This window comes from Larus michahellis, chromosome 5, assembly GCF_964199755.1.
Source record: "Larus michahellis chromosome 5, bLarMic1.1, whole genome shotgun sequence".
Taxonomy (NCBI): Eukaryota; Metazoa; Chordata; class Aves; order Charadriiformes; family Laridae; genus Larus; species Larus michahellis.
The window spans coordinates 40,164,193-40,189,659 of record NC_133900.1 but is presented as its reverse complement, the minus strand read 5'-3'; the positions used below and the strand labels follow the sequence as shown (position 1 = coordinate 40,189,659).

Below are 25,467 nucleotides of genomic sequence, written 5' to 3'. Positions count from 1 at the left end.
CCTACTGGCAGCCCCGTTTGCAAGTACCAACTAACTTTCCTCTCAACAAAGGCCTGGCACTAACTTTAAACCTCATAGTTAACGCTCAGCGCCTCTTCTCCCCCCATCTGCAGCCCTGCGCGCCTCGCCGTGCATCTCCCTCACGGGAAAACACCGCCAGAAACGCGGGCTTTCACCACGCGCTGCCGACAGCCCGAAACACTGCAAAACCGGCAGCGGGACACCCGGAGGCAGCCGCTATCCCGGGACGGGCCGGCCGGCCGCCAGCAGTAGCAAACGCAACGCCTGAAGGTGGGCGGTGCAGCCACCATTTCATGCCCCGCCCGGCCCAGGGCGGGGCAGCCCCCAGGCCAGCTACAGGGGGAAGGGGGGGCGGCTGCCTCCCAGCAGCGGTTTGAAAGAAAGGTGATTTCAGCCCCCTCTCCGCTTTCGAAAACAGCCCAGCCGGACAGTTCGGCGGGGTGGAGGCTCGCCTCCCAGGCCCCACCCCGCTATGACATGGCGGCCAGGGGAGGGGCGGCGGATGGGGACCCGGTAGGGAGCGGGTCCCGCTGCCCGGCGCGGCATGGCGCGACCCGGCGCTTGCCCCAGCTGCTCGATGGGGGTGCTGGTGCTGGTACTTCTCTGCTGCCTGCTGCAGGCGGGCAGCGCTGCCCTCCTGGCGCCTGCAGGCACCCGGCTTGGGGAGGAGGGCGGCGGCGGCGGCGGCGGCGGCGCCGGTGGCCCGGGCCGCCCTCCGTGGGACGGAGGCGGCGGGGAGAAAGAAGCGATGGCAGCGGCCCTCCGGGTAGGCGTCCCTCCCCGCGCTTACACTCGCCGTCCGCGCTACACAGCGGGCCCTGGCTGCGGGCTCCGCCGGAGGAGGAGGGATGGCGAGGTGCCGCTCTGCCGCTGCTCCCCGGCTGACTGGGGGGCGAGAGGTGGAGGAAGGTGGCGAAACCCGCTCCGCCATCCTTCGCGGCTCCGTTTTCCTCAGCCCTTGCCTGCTCGGCTTCCCCTCGAGTGGCTGGGGCTGGGGTGTCGCTGCTTTTTCTCCCCTTCCCGGTTTCTGACGGCAGGTGTCAGCCTCGCACCGAGGAGCCTCGCACCCCGGCGCCTCGCACCCCGGCTTGGTCGGAGGCGGTTTTCACACACACACCCCGCCCCGCGCCTCACGGCTCCGGCTCTGCTTGTGTCTCTGCAGGGAAATGGGGCGACTGGGAAGGTCTGGCAGGGCGCCCCCCCACTGCCCGCTGCGGTGCCCCCCTTTCCGCGTCGTGCCCGGCGAGGGGTGACCGTCTGAGGGGGCGGCGGGGGGCTGAGGGCCGGCGCCGGCAGATGATGTTGTGAGCGTGTCAGGCCGTCTTCCTTTTGTAGGTTAAAAACATTTTTTCACAGATCTAGGATTACTGGTAATTTAAAACCTAAGGGTTTTTTTTTAATGTCTTTAGGCCATTATACTGGGTTTTTTGGACATAAAGCAAGATAGGGGTAACTCTTATCTGAAGGTATTTTTATGTATCTCTGAACCGCATGCTTTGTTGTGCTGTCAAAGAAGGGCATCAGATGAGTTTGACACAGTTTGTTCTCAGCTTGCCTGTTTTGTCTGTCTCATATCAATTTTTTACCCTTCATGCCCTTTACAAATGCTTTTTTGGTATCTTTCTTATAGTTGAAATTAGTCTAATGGCTTTCATATTGGTTCGATAGGAATCCACGATGAATCTGAGGTGAACAGCTGTCTTGTTATCTAAATTCATGTTTACTGTTGCTAACCTTTTATTTTTCTGCTCTTAGGGTTTTGTGACTACTGCTAACCTAATAATGTCCACAATATTATTTTTTTCCCGTCAGGAAAGCGCTAAAAGAATTAGATTACTGAATTCACCATCGAAAGATAATGCAACTGCCTTCTATGGAATAAATCAGTTTTCTCACCTGTTTCCTGAAGAGTTCAAAGGTACATTTTCTGGCTGCTGCCAATACCTTTTCTGTTATTTTTCTTATTCTTTCCCAGAACCTCGTATCTTTCACATTTACAGATTCTTCCAGTGCTGGTAGTCAGCTAGTTTACAATGCCTGGTACCAAACTGTAAGTACTTCTGAAGGATGCAACAGTCCTCTTCATGTTTCTTTAGTCTTGCAAGGTTGAATTGCCCAGAGCCTGAATATGATTTAGTATGCAGACTCTTCTGGCTGCCTTCTTGCCTGAGAAGTCATTGGGTCTTAAAGACTTCTTCAGTTTCAACAGTTGTAAAATTGGAAAATACACAAGGTTCTTGGGTACTCCAGGCTCCTATTCCCTACTCCAAGACAAAATTTACTACAATCCAAACAATGCTAGGAGATCCAAGGCTGTACAATGATAGCTGTGACTTTCAGGAGCAATATGACACGCTTAATTTTTTTTACTAAGAAAATTTGTCTGATACCTAACCTAACCTTCCCTTCCTGCCGTTAAAGTCTGCTGTTATACGTTCTATTCATTGGGGGATTTCACACCTCTCTTATTTTAAGTAATTAAGCAGCTTTTTTTAGTGAAAAGCTAGCAATTTGGGTGTGTTTCAGAATCTTTACATTATTCTCCTCTTTATTTTTCCCCTTTTTCCTGACTAAAATAAAGTAATATTTTCCCAGTAAGTAAAATGTGAAAATTTTCAAACAAAACCTGTTTTATGGAATAGTTATTTTACCCATATTCCCTCCATGGAATATTTCTGTTCTTTCTAGGACTGTAGGGGTACTTACATTCGTTCTGGAGTATAATGATTATTTTAAAATAAATGAATTTTCTATGGATTTGAGAATGAGATGTAGTCTAATGATTGTAACTGCTGATCAAAGTTGCCTGTATAGCTTCTAGTGAAACAGTTGTTTGTGGTTTTTTGGTTGGTTTTTTTTTTTAGTTAGTAGATTTATAGATGTTTGTATTCTGTGTTTAGCTATTTACTTAAGAAGCATACCTCACAAACTTCCCAGATACGTAAAAGTGCTAAAGGGAAAGGAAAAACCTTTGCCCAAGAAGTTTGACTGGAGGGACAAGAAAGTCATTGCAGAAGTGAGAAATCAGCAAACAGTAAGTCTTGGTGTTTTCCTTTCCTGGTTCTCAAGCACTGCTCAGAAACAGTTCCAGCAGGTACGTTGTAGAGCACAGTAAAGGTTTTGGAAGGGACCAGCACTGCCTCAAGACTCGAAGGAGCGCTGGCACAAGTATGGACAGTTGAACATACACAAAGTCATGTAGCATTTTATATGAAGCGGTATTAGACTTAAAAGCATGAGACGTAAAAGTTGTGCATTTAGAAATCATGCAGTTATAAACTGTGAAATACATTTTTTGATCTAGTTAACTAAATCTGCAAATATTTTGCACCATGTGTATTTTGTATTTTTCTGAAGAGACTGAGGTAAGTTCAGTACCTGACCTCATTCCCCAGTTTCACCTGGATGGGTATAGATCCTTTGCTGTTTTTTTCTCTCATGATTGAATCCCCTTGGCTGGTCAACACCCATATCTTTACCATTGAACAACTCAGGGCATACATTCATGATAGGAAGATAACCAGACTCCACATGATTATAGTTTATCACAGAGTGGTTATGGTCTCTGGTGAGAAACAAACAAGCTGTTAAATCCACAGTGTCTTTCCTTTCTGTGCTTCATGTTGTGTAACCTGGACCTTGCCTAGAAATAAATTCTGATTCCTATTTTAAATGTGGCAATTTAAAGAACCTAGAACTACAGTATAGATTCCGTTACTGTCTAAGAAATTTTCTATTGTGTTTAATTTCAGTTTACTCTTTTCTTAAACTGGAATCTATTATATTAAATTCTCGGACTGTAGGAAGTTGTAGACTGTCTCCTTAAGTGCATCCTTTCAAAAACTTACTAACTAATGCGGTTAAAAAATAATTTCATCCTGAGGCCTAATCTTTCTTTAAGAAAATAGATATCTCACAGTAAAAAGCATCCTCAGACCTATCTGTAAAGGGCAAAAATGAATCAGGAAGGAATCCCTGAAATAAGATACCCATAATGCATTTCTAGCTTTCAGAGAGCAGCACAGGGGGAAAAAAAAGTTCAGTATTTTAAATGGCTCATCAAATTTCTTTGATAATTGCCTTAAAAATGAAGTTCAAGGATGATGTAGTAAATGAAGAGCATTAGAAGAGCTTTTTGATGCTTTTTTTCTTCTCATATCAGGCTTCAAAAACAAAGCTGACTTCTTTCTCCCATTTCCCTTCCCTTTGTACCAGTGTGGAGGCTGCTGGGCTTTCAGCGTTGTGGGTAGTATAGAGTCTGCCTATGCAATTAAAGGAAATAACCTGGAAGAACTTAGCGTACAGCAGGTTATTGACTGTTCATACAATAATTACGGATGCAGCGGGGGATCCACTGTTAGTGCTTTGAACTGGCTGAACCAGGTTTGAAACTTTTCATAAATCTTGAAGCCTTCCTTAGCTTTCATATTAACTTTTTTTTTTTTTTTTACTGGGGAAAAGTGGTGGGGAAGGTGGAGTGTACAGCTGATTTGGGGTTTTTTTTATGTATGTGTGTATATGTATGTATGTAGGCACATACGTATGTGTGTACATATGTAAGCATATTTATTTAGTCTGGAATCAAGAGAAAGCTTGTCCAGAGAGAACTGAAACTTGACTGGAATTTTATAGTCTCTATGTGTTATTGCGAATGTAACAAGTCATCCCACAGGGGCTGAAATAATGTTCCTTGAAAGCTACAGTACTTCCACTGAATTCAGTTGGAACTGCAAATATACAGTACCAGTGTAGAAGGACCCATTTATCTATATGTCATTTTGTGGATTTGAGTTTCCAGTTTAGGTACCAGCATCTAGGGAAAATGAGGGATATTGAGATACTCAACTTTCAAATTTCTGTGGTTTCTGTTGCAAACGCTGTAAAATCAAAGAGGAGTGAGGAGAACCTCAGAATAAATACCTTTGCTTCACTTGCAACCCAAAACAATGAAAATGCAGACATAGTTTCTACTTTAGTTGTAGTTAACACATTTCATTCATGGGAAATGTGTGTATTAACAACATATGTAAGCAGAAACATTTTAATATCTCTGAAATAAAAAGTACTCTCTAGGGTAACAGTTTGATTTACAAGAATATAAAAAGAATTCCTTAGTTTTTTTAAGTTCTCAGAAAAAGCTGATTATCCTTTTTAAGAAACTCTGTAATCGATGAAGATTCACGTAACCCCATCTAATAACAGTCTAGATAACTCGTTTAAGTTTGCATTTCAAGAAAGACAGAGGATATTCATCTGGATTCCTCTGAAGCAAAATTCCCTCTTGCTTGGCAATATGTACTATAAATGTACTATACTACAGAAGACAAGAAGTATAGAAGGTTGATGCAATAGCTTTGTAGCTGGACTTTGAACTGTTGCAGCTATTATAATACATTATATACTGGCATGAGGATTTGATGCTAATAGCAGAATTGGACTTAATTTCAATATTTTATGTAATTATTCTTGGGATGTTTGTGGTTCTTGAACTGTCCCAAAGGAAGGATAATTTTCTGTGTGGCTGTCATATGAAGAGAATGAATAGTCATTCGTTAAATGAATGCGCAGTCTCTGTGTCTTTAAATTGATGAGATTGCTTATGAGACTAGTTTAAACCAGAGATACCTTTTAAATTCTGTTCATTATTTAAAGAATTCTGAATGCCTTCTGAAGCTTTCTCTGCGAACAAGGAAACTAAAGATAGTATATAACTTACTTCCCAACATGACATTCTCATGCTAATTTCTAATCACACCAAGAATACAATGAATTTTGAGTGAGTTTTGTGGTCATTTTCAATGTGTTTTGATCTGCATAGTGTTAAAGTCAAATGCATTAAATTCTCATTCATTTATCTTCTTGCAGACAAAAGTAAAACTTGTGAGAGATTCAGAATACACTTTTAAAGCTCAGACAGGACTGTGCCATTATTTTGGTCACTCAGATTTTGGAGTTTCAATAACAGGATTTTCTGCATATGACTTCAGGTAGCTGCTATTGATTCTTTTCTATTTGCTGTACTTTTCCTTCTGTTCACTAACGGTGGAGTCAGACAGAGCCAATAGTGCATTGACCAGCCAAAGGTTATGAGGTTGATTGCATCAGTTCTGTAGCTGTGTACTGGATAAGAATGAATACATAACATTTTTTAGGATTATGGCTTGCCTCAATGAATCCACTCAACCCTGCCATCACTAAACTTGTTCAAATTAGAAAGCTTAAGTCACTGTCTTGCAATTAGGTCTTTTCAGTTGGCTGTGTTACAGTTGGAACGTTGAGTCAGTTACAATTTTAAATATATGCTAAGTTCACATTACATTGCTTAAGTATCAGAAAAGGTGAATCCTACCAATAGTAATTGGAATTTGTTGAAAAATTTAGGAAGTATTCAATTATTTCAGTATTCATCTGTTTACATACCCGCCCGCATCCTCCTCCAGTCTGTGACTTAGCAAACAGTGTTGTCAACTGAATTTTGCCAAGGCAGCTGGTAGTTTTTAAGGTTTCTGTAGCAAGAAAGTTTTTTTCTAATTTTTATCAGTACAATACTGCTGCATACTGAATTTCAAGACAAGAAATATAATTTTGACTAGAATTGAATTACTGCCAGATAGAAGTAACTAAAATCAATTACAGCTTTCCCAGTCTGTATTTGCCAGCGATAAAGATTTCCTGTTCCAGTATATTACATAAGTAAAACTGTATGAGGACGCTAATGGTAATGTCTGAGAGGGGTAATGTCCTTTGTTTTGATACATATTTTAGCGTGTTATTATCTATGATATGAGAGGTACTTCTGCATGTTTGAAAAACTACTGGGAAATAATATAGACTGAGGGTTGTCCAACGCTGTTTTTTAATTGAGAAGAGTGATGTATAAAAGGTACATAGTGCTCACCATTGCCCACTGACTTGACCCAGAAACCTGCTTCTTTTTAATAGCATCATATCTTTGGATCTGCACCTTTCCCGTAGTCTGTGTGCCCTGTATTTGTATTATTGTGTTGTAGCATATGAAATACACATGCATTGATGTATGTTATGTGGTGTATAGAACTTATAGGAAACAGTTGAATTATTTGGTTTTTAAATTGTACTTAACAGGTAGATTACTACCTCTCCAATTGCTTTAGTGTGCTAACTTAAGTCACTTGTCATTCTCACTTCTTTCACAGTGGTCAGGAAGAAGAAATGATGAGGATGCTCATTAACTGGGGCCCTTTGGCAGTAACAGTAGATGCGGTTAGCTGGCAGGATTATCTTGGTGGGATCATACAATATCACTGCTCCAGTGGACGAGCAAATCACGCTGTTCTAATCACTGGTTTTGACAGAACAGGTACGTGTCCATCAACTGAACTTCAACCCAGTGGGTTTTATGTTTTTTCTCTTACTTAAAACTTGCCTCCTGTGGGGCAGGTGATTAAAATCCAGAACTGGTTGTTCTGGTGAGACCTGTTTGGTTTGGTGTCACATCAGTTCTGGAACTGCATCCTGATCCCAGGAGAAAAGCTCATCTTGTCTGTACTTCTTCAGTTCTGTGGGACTTCATGTCCTTGTAAAGTCACAAACACAGTTGTATGTGTCTTTATGCTAGCAGAGGATATATCCAGTCTGTTCAACACTGGAGCATAAGCTCTGTCCTCCATGCAAACAGCAGTAGGTTTCACTGTACTGTATCATCAAACCATCAGAAACTATGAGGTACTAGAACGGTAACTCTGTAGAGTGTTGTTAGAAGTTTTTATGCTTCCCACATCTTATGTTGTCTCTTGTTGACAAAAATGTCTCTTCCAGGTAGTATCCCTTACTGGATTGTACAGAACTCGTGGGGGCCTACATGGGGAATAGACGGCTATGTTCGTGTTAAGATAGGCGGCAACGTCTGTGGTAAGTCTGACAAAAAATAATTAAAGTGGTAAAGGCCACATGCTGGGATATGTTTCTCCACGTAAGTAATAATAATAATAATTTGAATATAATGGGATCCTCGGAGAGGAAATACAAATCATTGCTATGTTTCAAAAGAGGCTAGATGAGTTCAGGTGGAAAAGTAAATAAAGTGGTTGCTAGTTCAACCAAGCCGTATAGTTGAATGATTGAAAAACACCATGCAATGGTAAAGCCATATAAGGCATAACAATTAAAGTGCTATTGTACCTTACCATGTAGAGGTAATGGCATTGTAAAGTATACAGTCGTGTATAATAGAATCGTAGAAGGGTTAGAGTTAGAAGGGACCTTAAAGATCATCTAGTTCCAGCCCCCCTGCCATGCGGGACAGTGCTGAATACTTTGCACAAGTCATGGACAAACCTAGTCATGGACTAGGTTAGTGCCATCGCTGTACTCTGTATGTAGAACAGCTGCTGTCCTGGTCTGGTGGATGCAATTATCTTTGAGCTCAGTTTAGCAAAAAAATATGGAAAGTGGATCTGCCTGTGCTGGGGAATTGCGTACCCTGCTTGTGGCTTTTCTTGTAGGATAGATGTGTATACTTCTATTGCTAGTTCCATCTCCTGCCCTACTACTGTCTGCATGAGATTTTTCTTGGCGTTTGAGGGGGTTTTGTAGTGTTACGTACCCAGTTTTTTCTGAGTGACTGGATATGGAGGTAAGGCAGAGGAAGCTCCTGTTTACCAGCAAAGATTGCTGAGCCAAACTGCTGGGATTGGAATACTAAATAGTAAGTGTTGTGTGTCCATTGAATTTTTGTCTGTTAGATTAGCACTGTAAGTCCTCTGTTGTCTTTCCCTTCCGTGGATGTTTCACAGTAGCTCTCTCAGTCTTTGTAAGAGGTGTTAGATGATGTAAATCTTCTGCAAATAAGAATAGATAATATTCAGTTTGCCTGCACTCAGTAAAGGTCAGGACAACGTATCCAATCATAGCTTTTCCATGTTGCTGAAACTTTTGTTCTTATTCTTGTTGTATAAACAAACTGTTTGGAAAGAGAAATTTAGAAGTAGTGATAATTAAAGCAAGTCAAGTGTAGAAGTGGTCAGGAGGAACAGCCGTGTTATTTTCAAAATCCATTCTCTCAAAAAGCAGAATCTGTCACGTTTTCTGTAGCATGTCTGACAGGAACAATCCAGCAAAGGTCAGTAGTTGCTCTGTTTCCCCCACAGAAATTGTCTTCTGATTTAGAGGTGCTCTGACACCACTTTTGAGGGTATGAGAGCCATCACCCCTTGACACCTTCACAGGCTGTAGTCAGACTTCGCTTTTAGTGCTGGAAGGAGTACAACAATGCAAAAAGGACTGAGCATGAATAAAAGCCTGGTTTGCTCTGTGTTTGTGTGCATATGAGAGTTCAGAAACGTGTCTTGTAATGAAATTAGTGATGTCCAGTCTATTGGTGAGCTTTCAGCTACATAACTTCATATTGTCTATCCATTGCTAATGAAAGTGTTTAAAAGGAAAGATGAAACCAAGGTTTAGATGGCTTTTCAGCACCCAGATTGGACCAATGTTGAATCCTCAAAAAGGATCTGAAGTTTTGAACATGAAAATAGAGGGGGGAAGGAGCGTAGAGCACAGCTAAAATAGTGTCAGGCAAGGAAGAAATAAAAGGGTTGCAGCTCATTCCCTGCTCCTCCACCCCAGCAGTCATGCATGTCCGTACTCTTATGGCATGGAGAGAGGGAATTATATGAATGTGAATTCTGGGATCTTATTTCTGGCAAGTCTCCACTTAGAGTATTTATTTAAAATGTTTTTTTTGTTTCATTTGTAGGTATAGCAGATACGGTTTCATCAGTATTTGTTTGACACTAGCTGGCCAAAGACAACGATTATCATTTGGATAATAGTTTGGCACACACTTTATGTGAAGATATACTTCAAAGCAACCTTTTCTAAAGTAAGAAATGACTGTAAGGGCAATTCCTGCTTTTAGGCAGTGTAGGAATGGGTTGGCCTGAGTTTTTAAAAGTGTTTTTATTTGGCATGTGCGTTGCATATCAAATCTCTCATGGACTAAGAAGACTCAGAATCAACTGCAGAGTACGTAAAAAGAAGTTACAAAGATGGACTGAAACTGTGAATGTGAACCCTTATCCAGGTGTCTGAAAACTGGTCCATAAAAAAAATCTTAAAAGGAAAGAAGTGATGACAAATGATAAGGAATTTGGATCAAATAATCAATAGTATGACAGAATATAATCAAAGTGCTTTGAATATAAGAACCACCATGATTAGGTCTGCTTATATTGCAGGGGAGGAATGGCAGTTGGAAGAAAATATTCCCTTTGTTTTGCTTTGATACCTTGTATTGATACCTTTGCTTTGATACCTTTGATACCTTGTCTTGGCTTTTCTGGCACCTCTGACAGACACACACATTTTGTCTTCCTCCTTTTTGTGAAATCCTACTTTTTCTGTAGAGCTAGAGTAATAGAAGAGGGAAATGGAGCGTCAGAGTTGTTTCCTGAGCACCCGCTGTCTCTGAAGGGCTGCAGCCTTCCAGTTTCAGTCTTCAGACTTTTTTTGGGTAAATAGGACTTCAGAGTAGGGAGGGTATTTTGGAAAGTGCCTGGAATATCAGAGTCTTCTGCATTAATTTGTTAGGTGTACAGAAAAGTAAGAAGTAACTGTAGTTAGACAAACCAAGGCAGTTACAGTGGTGTAACAACCTGTGACCTGGCAGGATGTATTTGCAAATCAGCCTTTCACTGCTTTGAGAGCTGTGTTAGTTCCATGCCTTCTCTCTTCTCTACTTCACAACTAATAGTGAAGCCCGTTGCAAAGCAGAAATTAAAAACTTTATGCATTACAGAAAAAATTATGAGGGTGGGGGTTGTTAATATGTATTTGCCACCTTCAGAAAGTCAGCAATTACAGAATACTCCAAATAGAGTGGATGTTAAATTTCCCTCCATTAGTTGAATTCATAGGTGGACCTCTCTGGGAATCAAAAGGTGGTTCCAGCCCCACTGACCTGTAAAACTGCGCTTGCAGGCAAATGTAACTAGAATTCACAACTGAACGTGTCATTCTAGAATGCTCTGAATATTTTATCTGGAATGCCTTACCTATATCCTTTCTGAAGCACTACCATGAAAAGTATTGAAGCAATTCTGTAATTTTTGCAGTCAGTTACTCAATTGCACTCATTTGTACCATGTTAATAGATCAGGGTATTATCTTTTTATCACAAATGCGATCATAATTGCCTATTGTAAGTATTGTCATTTTAGTCCTCCTACTTTTAAGTGTTAATATTTTAAACGGAAGGAAGACCAAGTGCTATGTTTCACTACTTCAGGTTCTGCTACTTACTGAATTTACTGGCTGAAAACTTCAGATGAACAAAAGCGGAAGTCTTCCATAGTTTTACAGTTGTCTGTAGTATGGCCTTCCCTTAGCAGTTTACAAACAACAAATAGCACACTTCCATAACTGGAAAACAATAGCCAAAGTTCCTAATTAGCATTGATAAGAGTAATATTGTTATAGTAGAATCATGCACAGATGTTCCACCAGTGTTTTTGAGGTGGTGCTACCAGGCGTAAGTATCTAAAGTGCTAAGACACAGAGCAACTCACCAAAAGTTAAGGCCTACCGTGTATTTCCAAGTGAAGCGTTTAAAAAGACGAGTCCATCTAATGAGAAGACGACACAGCTTTATCAATATTCCATGGCCAAATTTGCCTCACTTTTATTAGATATCCATGTTGTCCTTATTTCAACGATATTTTGAATAAAAAACACTTCAAATGCCTGTCATACTGTTGTTTGAACTTTATGCGTGCTTTAGAAGACGACTTAGCTAAAGATGAGCTTTAACATTGCATTACTTGAAGGTCAAAGTAAGTACTTATTTATATTTCTACGGAAGGGATTTACATTTATATGTAACACATAGATGGCAACATGATTATTGATGTACATAAAAGTTCAAGATGCTTGGGTTTCTATCGACTTATTTTTTTAAATCTAGCTTTTGAAACTCTTAACCCAAAGTTTTTTTTGAAATTCCACTGAAGCTCAGAAACTAATATTCTTCTGAAGATGATGAGACTAATTACATCCTCAGCTAGAAGTAAATTAATAACAGCCATTACGCAAAGAAACAAATACAAAAATGTGTACAAATAAGACACGATCATGATAATTCTGTATCATTTGCTATGTCTCTCTCGGTGTCGGTTTTAAGAAGCCCAACTAAGAATTGAATTGGTCATCAAGTTGAATTGGGGTATCATTTTAGTCTTAATATATGATAACTCGATTGTTTTTTCTATGAACAATTAAGTTTCTTCACACTATTCACAGAGCTGTCATACATAAATACGTATTTACACACCCACACTGCGTGAGAATGGCTGTTGTATTTGAGGGGCAGTACCACTCAAGGTGAAAGTCCTGAAGTTCCTTACAGCAACCAGTCTAGAAAGGCAGGCTAGTCAGAGTCCTCGCTGCTGAAATAGGAGCTGTCGCAGTATTCTGCTGTGTAAAGGAATTTATGAATGGTCGGGTTCATCTTTGGTATCCAGTGTCTTGGCACTAGAAACGTTGAAAGATTGAACAAATCCACAAACACCTTGTATCTGTCACTGAAAAAGACAATTGGAGCAATTAATACTGTGATACCAGCATGAATTTCAAAATCCTCAGGAATCATTCCATCTCTTTTATTTATTTAATGAGGTTTCTGCACTAACCCTCCTCCTGAATATTCCAAAGTAAAAAATCCAATCCTAACTGTTCCTAGGGCATAGCAGATTAGACTTAAAGGAGAGACGATTGCTATAGTCACATCTTCTGGAAATGCGGAGTATGGAGAGGCTATAATCTCCAGACCTCCGCTCTTGTGGTAGGTATGAAACAGAGTTTATCAAGGAAGAACGTTAACCTGAAATTAAGGAAGTGAGAAGCCTTGCTGAAAAAGATGGTGAATCCTTAATCTTCAAATTCAGTATAACCGACTGCTTTCTTTTCCACTGTCTGTGCTGATGGTTGTGATGGGAATCGTTGCCCACAGCCATACACGGCAGTCACCAGCTATGTGCGGTTTCTCTTTGAAAACAAACCTCAAAGAAGGTCCTCTTAGAAGATGATGTTTTAAACAGCCTTTTTGACATAATGTCGTTCAGGACTGTCAGGACATAGTTGCAGGAATAAGGCTTGAATTGTCTTAACTAGCTGAATCCTCACATTTGGTGTAAAGGAAGTTCTACCCAGAGAGTTCTGTGCTCAGGCCCCAACCATCCCTTTTAAGTTCCTTTTTTGCTTCGTTCAGCAGAAGGAAACATGCTTCTGATTGTTGCCTGCACAGCTTGAGAGTATTAATTACTATCAGCTGTAAGAATATATTCAATCCTACTCTGAAGTACTGTAGGTTGTACGATTAGAGGTGGCGCTAAGGAATAAAGACACTGTCATCAGTTGCACAGTAGACGGGGCTCACTTCCAGCCCGTATCCCCTCATTAGCTTGGGCTAGGTTGCACACAAACTAAACAGTGCAGGATTAATATTACTGCTATTACAGTAACGCCTAGATCCCTTGACTGAGAGTTATGAATGGCACTTTGCATGAGTGATCAAAAGGAGTTCTTATTGCCTCAAAAGGCTTAAAATGTATACATGTCAACCTGATAAGTAAATGTACAACAGCCAGGAGGAAACGCTGGAGTCCCAAAAGAGAAAGAGCAGCCCTCTGGCCTCCGATGAGCCGTCTGAAATCCGCCCCCTGGCGTTAGAGTATCTACAGACTGCATTATTGCAGGTAATGGGGGAAACGCGTTATTCTCACCTCACTGTTGAGCGCAAATACTGGTAGCCTGAGGAGCCTCCGGTGCCAGCCTTGCTGCCAATCATTCTGTGCACCATGCAGACGTGGTTGTCTGAGTAATACAAAAGAAGGACATGGCGCATGTTCGGTGTTAAGACATAACCAAAGGGTCACATCAAGGTGCGTCACGGATATTAAAGATCATATGGAGGCTTTACAGAGATACTGAACTACTAGGTCTTCAGCAATGCAGGAGTTAATTGTGCCACTCTTCAGTCAACTAATACAAAATTATTGTTAATACAGAATGAATACACTTATTTATTTTCCATTATTATGCTCTGTTAATACAGAATGAATATGAATATGAAATGAATGAATTCGTTTATGGATGTCTAGATAGGGAAGGAGCAGAAGGAATGTTTGCATATGAAGTTGTCATGACGACATTTTGGCAGACATTGGAAAAATACATACCTGTCCCTTAAAATTGTTCACCTAACTTAAAGCATGTCATAGAAGTGATAGCTACACCTATGTATCTAACGAGCACAGAAGCAGCTGTTCATCTTTCCTCTCAGCTGAAGTACAAACGAAAAAACATCATTCCTCAAGTACAAACTCAGAAGCTCAATTCTAAAACTCTATGTATAAGTTGTCTCAAAGAGGATGAAACAAAACAGTTGACTTGCATCTAAAAGAGGGAGTGTCACCATCAAAAAGTGAAACTTACACCTCCATTTGGTCATGAGCACATCGAGATCCATAAGGGAGGTAAGGAGCTGAAAGGGAACCTGGAAACGAGGCTCCTCCCTTGGAAAATGAAAGGGAAAACAGTGAGACCTCTTCTGATACACTGTATTTTTCAAAGTTTTGCTTCACCAGTGCATAACAGTGACTTAACCTATGTTTTTCCTCAATTGGTATTGAGATGTCAGTCGATAATCTAACAAACGCTTCTGCCACGTAAGTCTTGATCTGCGCCTCTCCCCTCATACTTGGAAAAATACTCTAAATCTCTCTAGGACATTTTGTAGAGCAGTTCGAACAAGGCATTTGCTAGTTTCAATCTGAGGAGCAGCATCTGGTCAGGCATGAAGCGTGTGCCCAGGGAAGCCATGTAACCTCCACCCGTGAAGATACTCAAAACTCAACCGGACACAGCCTTGAGCAGCCTGATCTGACCTTCAAGTTGGGTCTAACTGATCTGGGTTTTCGTGGAGGGTTGGACTAGGTAACTTTCCAAGTCCCGTTTTAACCTAAATGAACCTGTGCTGCTGTCCTTAACCTTCACCTCTCCTCCTGCCAGTAAGCATTAAAGGTACATCCTCTAACATTACCTGTAGAAGTAGATCATTAAGGCACCCTTCAGCGCTTTATAAGACAGTCGTCTTTCTCCTGCAAAATACAAGTGTCTTTAGTTACTGATTCTCCCACAAATTTAATGCTATTATGTGATAACATGTATCATGTATAAAAAGTGCATATTGACGTATATTAAAAAAATCTACCTTTACTGAGCAGATGTTCATGGCGTTTTTCATCAAATAAGGAAAGTAATACATCTTTCTGTTTTTGGAATTCAGATAATAAGTCATCTTTTTCTTCCGATTCTGGTTTGGCCTTTGGTATTTAAAACAAAAACCAGATTTTAGTATTCAATACGAAAAATTAAGCACTTGAATGACCCATGATGTAATTTCTGTTTTCATTGTAAGTACTCTCTAAGTTTACATCTTAAATGTAAGAACTGTATTTTCAAACAAGGTAGATGAGTCATTGAGTCACTGTCCTTTAAAAAACACAATTACCACAAAATGTACAATTAAATCGCTGTCAACATAATTCACTTGAATGAGTGTTCAAACAGACTGGCAGCTTATCACTTTTCTTTAGGCCTAGAGGCCTTAAAAACACTTAATTTTCATTTGTTTGAAGTCTGATTTTTTTGCACAGCTATGGGTAAGAAAATTGAAATAAAAAAAGTTTAGATAAATTAGAAAGTTATAAACAGATATTCTCAGGAAATCGATTAATTATTATGTTATGGTGCTTTTTTTCCCATTATAAATGTACCTAAAGCTACAGGTCTTACAATATTCAAGGATTTTCTTGTGCTTATTTGCTAGTGTAATTCACATGATCACATGGCAGCAAATCACCAAATCCTGTTAAATAGAAACGGGCTGGTCATAGTGACACTGAATACTCAGCTCACGGACCCAGACTCTGTGGAGTTTTACTCTGAACTGTAAATGCAAGTTCTAACTGAAAGTAAAGTTGTAGTTTCAGTAAAATCAATTTCAGCCCTTCCATTGATACTGTCTCTTTCCTTTTGCAATAAAATAATCCATGTATCACATGCTTTAAACCACCGTAGATATCAAATTCCAAACTTATTCAGATTTCCTGGAAAAGTTTGCAATTTTTTCTGCTTCTTGCAGACAGTGGCTGCTGACGATTAAGTGGAGTCAGTGAGAAACTGAGTGGGCCAAAAGTCAAACTGATGTCAGGATGTCATTTTGCCAGCTGTCTTTGCTTATAGCTAGATCAAGAGAATAATATATACCTGCACCAAGGCAAATTCCTCTTCTAGACCTTTTGAAACATTCACTTCAAATTGTCCCCAGAAATCAAATCCTTCTGCGTCAAGTCCTGGAGTTCTTTCCAGCCATGCCTTCAATAATAACAATGATGTGTTCAAACATTAACAATGCAAGCGCATTACCCTAGAATTACAAGTTCTAACAACATAAATGACACTGCTGCAGTTGTTCTGGTTTAATATCCCATAGAGTTGCTTATTGCTGGAGTGAGCATGTCCACGGAGATGACTTATACCTGTGTAATGGTGCGCTGCAAACACCCACAGGTTCCAGTTTAAATGACCAGTGTTGGAAGACAAAAGCTGTCTCACTCTAAGAGTATCTTTAAAATCAACTCTCTTGTAGGTATAGGAAAACAATCTTATTCCACATATATAGGATCATTGTTAAGATAAATCTCAGAAGGAAGATACAGAACCATCTCTACAACCTATTTTTATCATGTCAGACAGGCTGAATAGTGATCAAGCAGTCTGTCATTAACTTACACCACAATATGTGATGATACAGGACACAAGTTTACTTGCCACTTAGCAAAGCTTTCCCTTTGGTTTCCTTTGGGAATGAAATTGGGGGGGGGGGGGGGAGAAATTAGGAATCTTTCTCACTTTAGAGATCACTTAATTTAGGTCCTTCTCTTATGGTATTTCTTTTATATTCTGTATCAGGCGTCATTAGACAAATGGGTAAGGCTAATAAGAGTGGATGGTTTTACTGAGGTTTATACTGCATCATTCTTTAGAAAGTTATGTTAATTTTGTGTATGAAAATTATAAGGGAGTTAGAGAAATTACTGTGAGTCATTCGTAACTTTGAGGAAAAAGTCATTAAATCAACATTTGTTAAACACCTTTTCTCCTTTCCATTTTGGGTTTTCATTTTTCCTTTTCTTTTTTTTAACCTCTCTAGTAGCCATCAGTAACAGTGGAAATATTTTTGAAGTTTTCTTCTAAAAAGGCTTTACAGTCATGAAAACCAATTCAAATGAAACAGTACATTTACTTTCTGAGCTCATATTTCCACAACGCAATTTACTAGTTAACAGTCAGACTTGTCAGACAAGAGGAAATGCTGTGAAAAATCAGTTGGTTTACTAATGACTAAGTCTCTTTCATACAAAATTTGGTAAGAATCCAAAACACAACTGACTGGGAAATTGCCCGCATGCTTGCTTCTCTCAAGGAAGAAGAATTTGTCAGCGACACCAATGAAGGACATTCTTGGGAGATGGGGGAAAACAAAGCAGTCTAAGACGGACGTTGTTACCTCCACCAGTTGCAGTAGTGTTGGTTCTTGCTCCGATTTAAGCAGTAGTTCATAGTCCTGTCCCTTGAAGTTATCCCGATAATGCCTTCTGTTATAGGGGACTCTCAGACTTTGGGGAACACCAATTTTGTTCTCTAGCAAGCGGAACTGCAGGCTCTGAAAACCTGAGGCCGGGCTTAGGTAGTATCTTTGGGAACAGAAGAAAAGATACAAAAATATGGGATATTATTTTACAATGATAGGGTTTTCTGGTTCTCAACAAAATAAAAAAATGCATATTTCACATTTGAAGAATATCAAATAGATATCTGAGCATTTTTTATGGTTGCAATTAAGAAAAAAACCCAAGCTGTTTTAATGCAACTAGAATGTATGTACAACATATTCTAATTTTCTAGCTATATATTGTTTGTGCATACACAGATATATATACACACACTTATGTTTGTACTGTGTGTTAAAATGGCAGCTTTGTGTGTGTGATGTAAAGGAGGAAACACATCCTTTCCAGACAGAACAAGCAGCTTCACCCCAAATAGCTATTACAAAATTTTCTCTGTCATTAAAGTGAAAATGAATGCATTTTAAATAGGCTTGTTATACAGAACAATTGCTATGTATACAATAGAATAACATTCAGAAAAAAATTTAGTGGGTTTCGTTTGAGGGATTCATTAATGGGATTCTTTCAGAGTTAAATAGCGTGACTATGCTGAAAAAAATTATTAATAAAAGTAATCTGAAATCCCATATTCCTAGATAATTGTAATGCACTTTGAATTGGAAATGTAATATTTGGCAGAAACAAATCATTGATTTGATCTTATGTTTTCTTATCGAATGACAGTATGTTGTTGAAAAGCAGAAGCAAGAATGCACCAAAACAGAGGATTAGCCCATGAATTTCCTCTGCTGTAGTGCAATGCAAGAGGATACAGGTGTTTCAGACTTCCACAAGAAGCAAAATTGTAGTTTCATGTACTTTTTAGTTAGGAAACACTAAAAGGCAGAAAGGAAAGGGTACTAAAACAATGCAGAAGTGGATAGGATGCCGGAAGGCACTGAGGTCACGAGTCAGACAGGTCAGGGACACAAGCAGAACAAGAACAGGAAGGCAGACAGCGGATAAAGCTATAACACACGGTAGTGTGGTGGAAGGTCATAGCTGAAGCAAGAGTTAGAAATGCCATGGGAGAAGTGAGGCAAGCCAAGGGATCCCAAAGAAAGCCTGGGCAGAAGAGCTATCAACCACCGGCCCATCCATGCATTGGGCAGCTACTGGAGAGCAGAGGTTATTGAGGAGAAAGAAGAGGAGTCAGCAATGCTTCCTTCATCCACTTGAAGCCCCCAGCACTGCAGAGACACTGAAAAGACGATGCAAGGAAACACTATGCAAACCAAGGCAGACAAAATATGTATTTGATAATCTAGGGAGAGCGCATTCTCTCACCCAAGCACTTCTATGATTTGCTATAGAATACGGCTGCAACAGCGCAAAGGTAAGTTTAAAGTAAATTGTTAATGGAACCACGAGCTGTTTCTATTGTTTTAACTTTTTACTCTGAAACCGTTCAGTAGCACCACACAAACATCAACAACTAACTTGTCCTTCTTTGCTGAGCACTCTGGACTCACACTCAAGCTCAGCTTCTTCTCAATTGACCCTTGCACTCTAACGTCACGGTTGCCTCTCTAAGGTGCGCTCTCACCTTACTGAATGATGCACGTACTAGAAGCTGCCAAGGCACATGCAAAATTCACAACCAGTTCTAAGGATGGGAAATACCAGTTTGTGGATTACCATGGAGGAATATAAATATTTACCTGAATTCAAAGAAGTCCAATGCAGTCATAGTTTCCAAAACCGAGAACTGTTCCACAAGTAATTTCATAATCATTGAAATTCTGTTCATTCGAGTAATAACCTTCAACATGTTCCTCTCATCTCTCACCTGTAGAAAAAATAAGGATCATAACCAGACAGAATGGTGTTCTCTTTATATTCTACCTATTTATTTCAGGGCTTTTCATTGTTGGACATCACTATAGTTCACAAGTCCTTTCCACATGAAATCCATAGCAGCAGAATCTCATATTGAATAGAGAGCCTTGTTTTTAAGTGAAGCTATAATTTTAAAAGAATGAAATCTGTTTTTCTCTGACTGATAATATATTACAACTAGGCCAAATACATAGGATTTTTTTTTTCTTTTCAACATTTTTGACTGAAACAAAAGTCACCTCAAGAAATTATCTTCTACACCAAAATCATTTATATCGTTATCAGTTCCAATGATTATAATGCTATTTTCAATGATATATGATATAATATGATAATTATATTATGCTTTCTATTCCAATCACTTCTATAATCATTTCCACTACTGTGAAAGAAGAAGTTATAAGGCAGGTTGAGAAAGAGAATAAGAGGTATTATACCGCTCCTGAGAGGTACGTCAGGAGAGCGCATCTAAAAAGATGTTCATCAGAGATGTGCATTTGCAAGCAGAGGAAAACAGAGAACACTGCATCTGGTAGGATATTAAAAATATTAAATGGAAAACTCAGAAGCTTTCTTCTGGCAAAAGTTGAACATTTTGCCTGCAGAGGATTCTGCTAAAATTCCTATTAGCTTAATTGGAATCAAATTTCTCTCTAAGATCAGGGCATGCAACCAGAAAATACCAAACTACAAAAATGAAAGATGATAACCATTTCCTTAATCATTTTGCTGTCTACTTAGCCTTAACATTGGCATTTCAAAATCTGATTATAAGCGACGTTCCATTTTTCACAAAAATAAATAATGAAAAATTATTCTACTTAAGAGGAACTTATTTGATCGGTTATAATTTGATATAACGTTCAACTAAAAAGCCAACAAAATTATGAATGTGGAGGACAACAAAAAACATTTTCATTGGACATTATGATAAAAAGGTCCCTTCTTTCAGTCTGGTCTATTTTCAAATTTTCTTCATATACACACACTCATGACGTTAAAGGTATTCCTCAAATTACATGCAGTCAGCCTTTTTTTGTGGATGTAGTATCAGGTCAGGAGTTTTTCTTTGTTATCTGTTGTTATGAGGTGTGTTTAGCTTTGGGGAAATGGTTAGAGATGTTCAAAGTATTATTGTTATATTTGTAATTTTCAGAAATTATCATACAATTGTACGTTCTGATTTTGATTATTGCTTTTCTGTTGGATTTCATGATACACAACTGCTGAAAAGAGTTTTCCTTTTCTTTAGCAGGTATTGGATGGAAGGATATAGTCATATACTTCAAAAAGTTGAACAAAGGCAGGAGTGACTTTTCAACATAAAAATATCTGTTAGCCCTCTGGTTTTCAGTTTTGCCTCTGAGCATGCTTCTTCTGCAGTAGAATATTCCCAAGGTAAGTTTTTCCAGTTATCAGCATCTGCAGTTTTTGCAGATCAAATGTCTGTACTATTAGGATATAAGAGCCACTCAGCCAAATTTCACTGGTTTTGGGTTTTTTTAATGCCGCTTTCAAAAAAGAGCACATGTTGCTTTAGTAAAGCCAAATATATCAGGCTGGAAGGCAGGAGGCAAGAGAGGGCTGGTTTTTCCTAAAATGAATATTTGCTCTTAACTTACGTGGCCATTTTGAAAGATCACCCGCACAGAGTCCATTTCCCACAGAATCTGCTTAAACCAAAGTTCATAAGCTACAACAAAAAAGGAGTTGTTAGCATTAACTTTAGCATTACTTTGTTTTTTTTTCATAGCGTTTAAGAAGTAAAACTTACATTTTGATTTGAAATGGGTAGCCTACATTTGCACTGCTGGCGTATAAAAAGATGCTGATACACAAATGAATTACCTGTTGCAGTATGCTGTCCTTTACCTATATTGTTACATGAAATAATCTAATGTTGAGAATGCTGACAGATTTTTTAAAGCATGCCTTACGCATCAGATATTTGATGTACAGAATGTTCACTACAAAAGGGGGAAGAGAAAAATCTAGATCTGATATTCCAACAAAAGCTAACCCCAGAGCTGCTTACAACCTTTATGTCACCTACATGTTTACTGTCAATAACAGGAAAATGTCATCAGGCCAGTGCCTGCAAAACACGTGGATATTAGGGAGCACATAATCACTATGCTGGCTTCTAGACAGCCTTTGGATGGTTAAAGCTTGATTGAAGTTTCAGAGGGGGCACAAGCCAACACACAAAATTCGGCTACAATAAGCTGCACAGTGGCTTGTTACTAAGATAGAGAATGTGTTTCACCACCTTAATTTCTCTAGAAACAGAACCAGAACGGTTTACCAAATCCAAAGTTTATATTTATGTCTTCGTAAGCAGTGCTGATTGCAGCCTTACAAGTGATATAGGGATACATACAAACATAAATGCACATAAGAGACAGAGCAATTGTAGTGACCGTGTCTAAAATGGAAACAAATTGTGCATTGCTTGTTTCAGTACCAAATAACTCCCCGTGGCAAACACACCAGTCAGCCACCCCGAACTTCTCCCAACCACCTACCTTGATGCGTCACAATGAAAAGATGCTCATCATGGATTTTTTTTCCTTTCTTCTCACTCTGAAGTTCTTGAGCATTCAATATTTTGTTCAGCTTAAAAATAAAGACAGGACTGTTTTGTAAAACTCTCGATTCTGCTAATAGCAATGGTAGTCCTACTGTGTACAGCTAATATTTAAGGATAATATTTAAAAAAACCCAAACATATATAGGCCTCATATTCCAGGCTGTATGAGAAGTTAGACTAAATGGTCTCAGGTGTCATTTTTACTTTTTAAATTAAAAAATAAAAAACTTGCCTAAAAAGAAAAGTTTAGGTACCTCAAGTAATAAAGTTTGGAAAATCATTTTAATTGTATTTTTATTTCTAAAAAGGAGAAAACAAAATATCCAGCATGTTTTCCAGATCTTGCATCTATATTGTTGTGTTCCATGACAATGGAGTTCCTATAGTAAAAGTCTGGGTAATTATGCAATAACATCTACACAAGAGCTCTGATTTGAGGCTGTACCAGTTATTTCAGTTCTGGTATTACTGATTTTTTTACTGAGTCAAATTTACAATCTAATCATAATCATTTTAAAATAAATCTTTGCAAGATTCCATGTAGAATGTCAACAAATCAGTCTTCTGTTCACAAGCACAGAGTAATTCCGCTCATTTCAGTTCATGCTGTCACCAAAAAAAAAAGTCTAGATTCTTTTATTACTTATGGTGTTTTATTTTTACTTCTTTCTAATTACTTCTAGTTGTTGCGGTTCTTTGTTTGAGGTTTTTTTGTGTCCACCCCTAGTCAACATCCCACCCCCTAGATTTCTGCAATATATTTTTTCTGCCAAACATTCTGGGCTTTCACGCAATAATTCGGAGAAGTTGCACATGGCCTGCTGACGTGGAGAAATTGCCAAGTGGTGATTGTCAGACCAAAGAAAGCCTTTTGTGGTGCACCACTTCACATTTTAGGTTTACCAAAATAAATAATTCCCTACGAAACCCCCCAAAATATCCAGCTTCCCTGCAGTTTGAGAAGCCATCCCGCAGTCTACCTGTACCATCCCAGTTGAGACAGACACCTGTGCCCATGAATAGACATGGAGAGCTCAGGTAGACGAAGGGCTCTTGGGGTCCTGTCTTAGGGACTGGCTGACTGCTGGGAGAAGCATTAATCACAGGTCCTGGCTCAAGTGTTAAGAGAGACCAGGGCGATAAACATGCAACTCTTAAACTTACTTGTAGGTAGTCTCCATAGACAAGTCCACCTCTGCTGGCTTTATTTATCCCTTCTTGTGATTTATCATCTTTTTCATCTTCCAAAGATAGCTTGCTAAATCTAAGAAGAAAATTAAGTAAATATATAAGCTATCTAATTAAAGGGCTATGAATATGCCTGCCTTTTTACTAACAGGTGCATCTACAATTCAAACAATTATTTGTTTTGAAAATATGAACCACTAAAGCAGGATTTTGAGAAAAACAGTTCACTTAGAAATATAGCTTGTCACAGTAATGGCTGGTAGTGTTACATCTAGTTCATTAAATAACAAGTGCTCAGGCAAGTCCTTGTACAATCTCCTTTCCTTTAGCGATAGCTACAGCTGTCTATCATTAATTCCTCTCTGAGCTTTCATATTTTAACATTATATCATTTGAACTAAAGTTATGAAGCAAAATACAAGGATGAGGGACTCACAGGTAGCTGTTCCCCGCGAAGGGGCACCCGCTCATGATTCCAGGACCTGAACTCGCTGAGCTGCGCACCAGGGAATGTACTCCGTTAGTGTTCCCAAATCCGCTGCAGTTGCCTTATATGTAACCTTATCTCACCACCTAGGCCAACCCCCAGATTCTCCTCCTTAGTCCTCAGCCCATCCCTGCTATTCAATAATTACAGAAACTATCGCGGCACAAAGGTCAATAAGTCCATGTGCCATTGGCTTTCCAGGTTTGTGTTGGTTTTTTTTCCAGACAGTCAAAACAGGAACGGCTGGCATACTTGCTTTGTCCTATGGCACACACTTTTTGTGCTTTTTACTGCAAGGTGTCTGTCGGTTGCTTCTCTGGGGACCGAGGCAGATGTAAGGGGTAAATCAATGAGAGGTCTGTGTCTGAGAAAAAGGCAATATTTAATAAATTCAGCAATTGTTAAAGTCGGTCTTTAATTTGCTGCCCTTTGTACCAACATACTTTTTGTTTTAAAAAGTGAAACATATGGAAAGAGGAGGGTAAGGTAAGGAGAACATATTTCTATGGCAGACTGAATAATACTTGTAAGAGATCTCAAGTAATACACATACTTCCAAAAAATGCACACAGATTAAGTAAAAGAACTAAAAACAATCACGCACATCCCATGCTATTTTTCCAGTCGTTTAATTCATGAAAATTTCTTAATTTTATTTCCTCACAGAAAAGTTTCACTCTCATTTGTTGACAAATGTTACCCAATTCTGTTTAATCATCAGTTTAACATGTAACTAGTGTGCACTTCTTTCCTGCTTGCCAGGCTTTTCCGAAAAAACAAAAAAAAAAAAAGAAAAAAAAAAGAAAAAAGTTAATGCTCAGTTTTACTGCAAACAAAGCTACAGGGCCCCTGTGACCCCAGACCATTTGCTCTCTGCAAGACTTACGCTGCTTACCGATGTCTGTGTGGTGGTTTCAGCTGTTCTAGTCACTTAAGAGTAGCTGGCTCATAAAAAAAGTCATACGCAGTGCATGGGTGATGGGATGTACACCCTGCTAAGCCAGATGCCGTATGTCAGGCTGGACAAATATTAGCTTAAAACTAAGCTAAGCCACAAGAAAAGTAGGACCCCACTGAGGCAACCTGTCAGCAAGGTCAAGGTGTCCTTCCTTCATGCTGTAAAACCTGACAGAGTAAAATAATCCTCTCACCACACACATCTATAAACCTGCTTAGCATACGGGCAAGTAGAGATGAAGGTGAAGACTGTGCACTGGCACACACATGTTAAAAACTGTGCTTTTCACCATCCCGTTTGCACTCAAACAGCTTGATTACAAATGTAATAATAAAGTCGCTCGCTATACTATTACCTCAAGGCATGGACAAGGAAGGTTTACCTTATCATTTCTATACACCTTCACCTGAAACATCAAGATTGAGCCTCCACAGTGAAATCAAACTTTCTGTTGCCTTTTCTCACGGCACAGGCAAAGAAAGAGTGTGAACCCAGTAAAAATAAGGACAGTTGAAAAATATTGAACTCTCAACCTCACCAAAGAAGTTACTGACTGTTTTCTTGCACAGATTTAGTTTCTTCTGTGGGACACAGAGCATTAAAAAACTTCCAG

At 39.4% G+C, this 25,467-nt stretch overlaps 2 protein-coding genes across 2 annotated transcripts; one reads left to right on the top strand and one right to left on the bottom strand.

Annotated features, from left to right (window-relative positions):
- Positions 1–361: 361 nt before the first annotated feature.
- On the top strand, positions 362–11,743 carry CTSO (cathepsin O). The gene is made up of 8 exons (XM_074589743.1): positions 362–787; positions 1,834–1,939; positions 2,922–3,055; positions 4,237–4,404; positions 5,887–6,008; positions 7,197–7,360; positions 7,819–7,911; positions 9,758–11,743. Exons 1-8 carry the CDS (start codon positions 566–568, stop codon positions 9,790–9,792), a joined length of 1,044 nt encoding a protein of 347 aa, XP_074445844.1. The 5' UTR covers positions 362–565; the 3' UTR covers positions 9,793–11,743.
- TDO2 (tryptophan 2,3-dioxygenase) lies at positions 11,646–23,985 on the bottom strand. Its single transcript, XM_074589742.1, has 12 exons — positions 23,846–23,985; positions 23,386–23,485; positions 22,157–22,247; positions 21,254–21,324; positions 19,454–19,581; positions 17,630–17,816; positions 16,327–16,434; positions 15,269–15,380; positions 15,098–15,155; positions 14,491–14,570; positions 13,779–13,869; positions 11,646–12,578 (listed from the first exon to the last, which is right to left on the bottom strand). The coding sequence occupies exons 1-12, from the start codon at positions 23,878–23,880 to the stop codon at positions 12,425–12,427; spliced, it is 1,215 nt and encodes a 404-aa protein (XP_074445843.1). The 5' UTR covers positions 23,881–23,985; the 3' UTR covers positions 11,646–12,424.
- Between the last annotated feature and the right edge of the window lie 1,482 nt (positions 23,986–25,467).